Genomic DNA, 7,871 nt, shown 5'->3' with positions numbered 1-7,871 from the left:
ATTTCTAAAATTTGCTGAAAAAAAAACCTTTTTGACAAAACGGTCTATTACTATTCATCGATTAGCTACCGATAACAATAAAAACAGAAATTCTGACACTTTAATGAGTTGACGCCTTGCATATTTTAAAGGGGGTACCGGTCATAATGAATCATTCTTTTGGTGTGTATTTTATAAAGTTACAATTTGATAAAAGCTCTGGAAAACCAGTCCACCTCCCCCTAATGCTGCAAATCAATTCCAAACCTAGAGAGGCTGGATTTGGCTATTTGTTCGGTTCAGAATTGAGTTGGTCTGGGAGGAGTCACATCTGCTTTCGGGTTTACTTACGGAGCACGAACCTGAGATCGGTCATGGTTCGTTGTGCAACGGAACATCACAGAAAAGATTCCCGGAAACACTGACCACGTATTCTGCTCGGTGTCTACACTTCCCATGCTGTTAGGGCAACGAGGAAACGGCGTCAATCGCGGTATTATTTAACCAAATTAACTAACGTACAATGCGATAGTGTTGCCTGGAGACACGGATTGAGATCCATACAGATAGCCAGAGGGAAAAGTGAGCCAACAGAGTTTAGTCAGATTAATTTCGATTCGAACGAAAGAAGAAAGAAAGAAAAAAACACCGAGAATGTCCAAACCTAATTATACTGGCATTTACCACATGGTTTCCCAGAATAATTTTGAAGAATATCTGGCGGCTTTGGGTAAGCTACACTATATTTTATATTTTTGTTACTTTTTCCTCAGTTTTGCAGTCTAAGAGCATATGATAAGTGAGCTGCTCTATAAAGAGTCTATTGAGAACAAAGATGACTCACTTTGATTGTAATTTGATTCTTGTGTTGACTGATGCCTCCTGTCTTCAAACCTTTGTGTGAACCTGACATACCTCCCTTTATTTTGATTTAATGAAATTAAATGCAGTATAATCATCATCTTGCCTTCAAGAAGAATACATTTATTAACTCCGACCTTGTCTCATCATGAAAAATCCCCTCATCTTGTTACAAAATCTTTGAATTTCTTTTTTTCCTGTGGAACACAAAATGAGAAAGGTTCAATAACATGCTTGTCTCTGCATTTGCAACAATGGAGCTTTTGAGCTTGACAAGCAGCATAAAAGTATAAAAATGATTAATACATCTCATGCATCACATTCCAAGTCTTTTGACAAACAGACTGAAATGCAAATTGTTTCTCACTGATAATCGTCTCCAGTGGCCACTGCAACGAGAACATTGAATCAGTTGAAAGATCATTCTTATTCCAGAACAAATCTTATATTCACCTTTTGTGTTTCACTGAAATTTGGAATAAAACATGGTTAAGTAAATAATGACAGAATTGTTCTTTTTATATTAAGCTAAATCAGTATGCTTAATCATATAATTTCTCTTTCTGTTCTCAACAGATGTTAATTACGCATTAAGGAAAGTTGTCTGCATTCTGAAACCCAGCAAACATATTGAACATGATGTGAACACTGGCAAAATGAATATTAAGACAGTCACCACCTTTAAGAACTTCGACATGGACTTCACTTTAGGACAGGAGTTCACTGAAGACCTGGGACCAGTCGATGGGCGAAAGTGCCAGGTCTGTGGGGTTCTTTTTTTATTTGCACTCCTTATTTTTATATTATTTTCTTTGTGGTCTATTCAATTTGTGGGAAACCTGGGCCCCTTTAAAAGGAACAACCACCAGACAAAGGAGTGTGGGAAAGTTTGGTATGTGTGGTGCTAATGGATAATGTTCTCCATATGTTTCAGACCACAGTGGACTGGGACGGTGATAAATTGGTCTGCGTGCAGAGAGGAGAGAAAGAGGGCAGAGGCTGGACACATTGGTTAGAAGGAAACATCCTCCATTTGGTGAGCAATAGGTTTTGTCCTGGGCTTGGAAAAATGCTTTACATATACAATGTGTTATACAAATATATATATTAGTGCTGTCAAATCGATTAATCATGATTAATCGCATCCAAACCAAAATAAAAGTTTGTGTTTACATAATATATGTGTGTGTACGGTGTATAAATATACACACATTCATGTATATATTGTAAAAATATCTGCACGTTTCGTGTACTGTATATATATTTACATAATTTATATTATATATAAATATAAAAACATATATATTATTATGATTACTTTAGCTTTTTACGTTGCATTTTCTTTCTATTTTTTCATTTTACTTGTTTTTTCTTATAATTTCTAAGGCAGTTATATAAACTGAGAGAAAAGCGACAGGACACTGGCCAAAATTAAATGGGTAGGTGAAAGAGGAGATGAAGAAAAGGAGGGTATTAAATGAGAGACAGGGCTTTTGTGGGCTAGTTTAAAGAGACGCTGTTCTTTTTAGGTTACACTTTACTGAATCTTACTGACCCCAAACTTTTGAACAGTAGTGTATTTTTTTTAATAGAAATTAATGGTTTCATTTAGCAAGGACACATTAAATTTATCAAAAGTGATAATAAATGCATTTATAATGTTAATAAAAGCTGTTCTTTTGAACTTTATATTTATCAAATAATATTGGAAAAAAAAGTCATTTTAGCGACTAATTTCTCCATTTGCAAGACTCCTGCTTCTCACAGAGCGTGTGAGTTTTGAAAAGTTATATTTGGTGCTTTATTGGCCTTGAACAGTTTTTTATATATATATATATATATATGTATATATACATTTGTATGTGTCAAAACGCCCATCTTTGCAAGTATCCTCATAAACGCATTCATTTATGTCTACGGGCAGCGCTTAAAGCAACATATGTCTAATTTTCACGTCATTCATATTAATCACACAACAAAAGAGAGAAAATCTCTCACTGCTCTTGACTAATCCACTTTTCTAACTTTAATCAGAGTAAATATACATATTTCATTTACACAACGAAGAGTGTTTTTATACATATGAATAACTTATACAATGCATATAGCATGTATTATTTATTTGTTCTCCTGTAGTTTTTTTGTTGTCATCCTATTGCTTGTAATTATTTTCTTATTCTTATTTCATCACTGCTTACTTGTCTTCAGTGAGCTTGAGTTTTATTTATTTAGGCTAGTAGTTGTTTGTGATATTGACATTGGTGACAAGAATTGTGACATTTTATATGGTATCAAAAATGTTAATATAAAATCCTTATTTAAAGCAAAAATAACTATATCTTGATAAATAGCCTATCATTATCGTTTATTGTGATATAAAATGTTGGTCATATCGCCCACCCCTTTTAAAGTAAGCATCTGTTAAAGAAATGTTATGATAAACGTTCAATATTTCGGTAATATGTCAAGCTTGGAACTGTTAATTAGCCTGACGTGGCCGACTTTTGTTTTGATTGAAAGTTGTTTGTGTTATTTTCACTCCTAACATTACTATTTTGCCAGTGATTTTTCTGAAGGATCGTGTGAGACTGAAGACTGGAATCCAGCTTTGCCTTCACAGGAATAAATGACATTTTCTACAGACATTTTCAATTTATTAAAATAGAAAAAAGTTATTTTAAGTTGTAATAATATTTCACAACTGTTTTTACAGCATTTTTGATCAAATAAATGCCTTCGTGAGCATAAGAGACTTCTTTCAAAAAACATTTTAAAACATCTCGTCTAGTTTAATTTAACAGTTCTTTTCATTTAAAGAGACAGTACATTCATTTTAGGAATAGTTTCCATGGAGCAACCTGGTATTCAAGGCTTTACTCAGAAGCACAATGTTGATAGGACCTCTGAATGTCTGCAGTTCTTGGATTAATCCTGATCGAAGCTTTAACCACTGGGCTACTACTATGTATCTCTCACAATGTCATTCATCCTTTTTCTTCTCTCACATATCTCTATCTCTCTCTCTCTCTCTCTCTCTCTCTCTCTCTCTCTCTCTCTCTCTCTCTCTCTCTCTCTCTCTCTCTCTCTCTCTCTCTCTCTCTCTCTCTCTCTCTCTCTCTCTCTCTCTCTCTCTCTATCTCTCTTTCTCTCTCTCTGCAGGAGATGAGGGCTCAGGGTATCACTGCCAAGCAAGTCTTTAAGAAGGCTGAGTGAGGATGGAGAGAGAGAGAAAGAGAAATAGAGGGGCCATTTGCTGGGGGTTTTGAGCTCAGATTGTTCTTAGAGCTCAGGGCTCAGAATGAGGCAGTACTGCTACAGTGATTTGTTCCTGATCCACAACAAACAGAGTTTAAATGAAAACTACAAATGAAGAAATTGGTTCCCGCTATAAATCCCGCTATGAAATGTTTCCGCTTTTAAAGCACAGTTTTTCCCTCACAGTTGCAATCAAACCAAAATGCGAAGATCAAATGAGATCGTGACAATAGAGCCCTGTTGCCCTCTTTGAACATTCATGAATGGTACTGTAAAATATGGATCAGGCTGGATTCATGGCAACCTAAAATTTAAATTGTATGCAGATGCTTACAGTAAGCAGAAGTACGAGTGATTAAATCAGCCAGTTGTTTAGCTAGTCAAGTACAGCTTCAATTCTTGATGACTAAATTGAAATTAATGTCGGGTTTTCTGCTATTGTATTGGCAAATAATAGAAATAATGGATTTAATAAATCTGTGTGATTTAAATTTTGATTAGTTGCAGTAGTCAAACATAGTCTAAAATTGCTGAAATATGTATGGTCCGAAATTTGATGTCATGTCATTGTATTTGTCCACTCTAGAATATTTGAATATATTTCTTATCAGAGCAATACTAACAGCAATCCACACAACCGCATACTTGTGTAGCTTCTTTGTGGTAATTATTTTCTGTTATCATCAGTTAACATTTTTTAATAGGGTTGGTCAAAATAGTCTCATATTCAATAATTAAGTACAGGTTTGTCTATACTTGTGAGGACCAATACAGTGAAATATTATAACAACCGATTAGTAGGGATGCTCTGATCGATTGGCCGGAGAATGGTATCGGCCGATAATCATATTTTATGACTTGGCCGATCTCACGAACCAATCGCAATTTGATGACGTCATCGCATGAGGGCGTACATGACGCGTGGGGTAGCAAATATTCAAACTAGAGCTTTGAAGGCAGAAGTGGAGAAGGCTTCCATGTGAACAGCAGTTGAACACGGGTCAGTCGGTCCTAAGAGATGGGCGAATGCCGTTCGGAAGTATCTATACGGTAGTTTGATAGCTACAAACACATCTGAAAAATAGCGGAGTACGCAGAATGAGCTGATGCAGGGAAAGTGCATGATACAATTTGTCCTAAACATGACACATGCTTTATATTAAGGGCTTTAAAATAACTGGTAAGATATTGTTAACACGTATAGTTTAAGCAGCTTGCCCTGTCAGACACTCTGAGAGATACTTGTGCTGACAGACAGATAAATACCTGCGGTGTTTAATGCGTTTGAAATGTGGTGCTTTCCTCAGTGCATAACTTACATTTCACAGGTATATTCTCCATCTGTAAATGTTAGAAAGTCATGCAAATATGTCCATTTTGCTGTCAGGAGACGACGAAATGATTAATACATGCCTACATTACATTCACTGTATTTGTTTATAGCCTTCAATATCAACATTGTTTTTAGAACATCATTGGGCAGGATGTGAAATAAAATTATTATTAAAATAATTACAGATTTTTTTTTTATCCAAATAGAAAAATGTAGAAAATACAGCCCTATTAAGTATCCTGATATGCATAGTGTTATGCAGAAACCCCATTTAAAAGGCATATTAAAATGTTCACTGTATAATGAATAATTTTTGTGATTATTTAGTACCCTGTTAAAACAACAGTTACATTACATTACATTACATAATTACCATAAAAATAAAATAAAAGGCAACATTTATAGTTTGTTTTTTTTATCTGAAAAAAAAAGGTTAACAGTGATCAGAGAGCTTACAAATCAGTGAAGCATTGGGATCCGTATCGGCCGATCACCATGACAAGAAATCGGTACTTGGTATCGGCAGCAAAAATCCTGATCGGAGCATCCCTACCGATTAGTGAGTACATGTTACTGGGCCTCACTAGTTAAAAAGTCTTATAAATCAAACAAAACATTTTTTTTTTTGTAAATCTAGTATTTTGCACATATATCTGTGATGGGTAGGTTTAGAGGTAGGGGTTGGGTTAGGCAATAGAAAATATCATTACGCCGATATAAAATCAATGGAAGTTTTTTTTTTTTTTTTTTTTAAAGAAATAAACTAGTACTTGCAAGGATGCATTAAATTGGTCAAAAGCAGTAAACACATTTATAATGATGGATTTATTTTTCAAATTTATGGTTTTCAAATTTGAACTTTTTAAGACTCCTGAAGAAAAAATGTATCACAGTTTCCATAAAAGTATTAAGCAGCCAGTTTTGAACATTGATGAGTACTATTTCTTGGTGCACCAAATCAGCAGATTAGAATGATTTCTGTGTGAACCTCAGACGGGAGTAATGGCCGCTGATTATTCAGCTTTTCCTTCACAGGAGTAACTTATTTCACAATATTACTGTTTTGTTCTCTTTTTTGATCAAATAAAATGCAGCCTAGGTAAGCATTTACTGATTTCTTTCAAAAATATAAAAAACTTTCATTCTTGACCGATATCTTTCAACCTACGGAAGCCATAAGAGGCCATGGATTTTTATTTTTCTTTATTTTAAAATGTTTATTATGCGAAGCAAATTTTTTTGCTGAAATATCCACACTTAAAAAAAATAAGAATCCATGGCCTCTTATGGCTTCCGTAGATTGAAAGATATTGATCAAGAATTAAAGTTGAAACAAATCAGTTAATGCTTACCTTGGCTGATTTGGTGCACCAAGAAATGCCTAACTATTTCTTGCTGCACCAAATCAGCAGATTAAAATGATTTCTGTGTGAACTTCAGACGGGAGTAATGTCTGCTGATTATTCAGCTTTTACGTGCGTAACTATTTCTTGGTGCACCAAATCAGCAGACAAGAATGATTTCTGTGTGAACTTCAGACGGGAGTAATGGCTGATGATTATTCAGCTTTTCATTCACGGGAGTAACTTATTTCACAATATTACTGTTTTGTTCTCTTTCTTTGATCAAATAAAATTCATTTTTTATTCCGTCCGTCCAGATAAAGCGCGTAAATGTTGTCCGTTGCTATAGCAACAGTAGACTCCGGGGGCCTATACCATGAAGCCGGTTTAGCTGGCTAGCCAGATATGTTTAAGCTTAGTTTGTGCCAATCCTGGGTTTAAGGTACCATTAAAGTGGTTTGGCTTTTAGCTGTGTTCATCTCCATAGTAACTTACCCTCCACAGCTAACCTGCTCCAGGGCAGGTTATGTTCTGGATAAGAGATATCAAACTGAAATTGGACCAATCAGCTGTGAGCAAAGTGACACATATCTGATGCAATAAAGTCACTCCCCTTTTTCTTCTCCAAATTAAAGGTCACTACATAGCAAATGGCTATTAAAGACTTAAGCCTCTGGCTTTTAACAATGCTTATTTATAATAATAATAATAATTTTGAATTATTTAAAAATAATTTATGTAATTATTATACCCTTAATCAACACATGTATAATTTTAGTAAATCAATCATTAATATGCATTTTGTTAATATTAAAATAAATAGCCTATATAAAGGTCATACAAATAAGCTTTAAATTCAATAACTAAATCTATAAAAAATTACATGTGAGCATAAATGTTCAATTCTCTCTATATATCAACTAAACTAACTTCATAACTTTTACTTGCATTGATGTATAAGATTTTTCTTAAAGTTGTCCTCGACAGCTCTTTTCTTCTGTGTAAATTTGTTTCAATTCTTAATATTTTTCAATCATGTATATTCTGCAGAAGAGTGAAGTTAATCACACTGCTTCTCTCGTGAGAAGTGAATTTCAGTT

The 7,871-nt window shown here is 34.4% G+C and overlaps 1 protein-coding gene across 1 annotated transcript; it reads left to right on the top strand.

Annotated features, from left to right (window-relative positions):
- The first annotated feature begins 153 nt into the window (after positions 1 to 153).
- rbp5 (retinol binding protein 1a, cellular) lies at positions 154 to 7,086 on the top strand. Its single transcript, XM_079837376.1, has 4 exons — positions 154 to 709; positions 1,417 to 1,601; positions 1,775 to 1,876; positions 4,000 to 7,086. Exons 1-4 carry the CDS (start codon positions 634 to 636, stop codon positions 4,051 to 4,053), a joined length of 417 nt encoding a protein of 138 aa, XP_079693502.1. The 5' UTR covers positions 154 to 633; the 3' UTR covers positions 4,054 to 7,086.
- Positions 7,087 to 7,871: the final 785 nt, after the last annotated feature.

Source organism: Gobio gobio (assembly GCF_949357685.1).
Source record: "Gobio gobio genome assembly, chromosome: 15".
Lineage (NCBI taxonomy): Eukaryota > Metazoa > Chordata > Actinopteri > Cypriniformes > Gobionidae > Gobio > Gobio gobio.
Note: the sequence above shows the minus strand (reverse complement) of the source record. Positions and strands in the feature narration are given on the sequence as shown.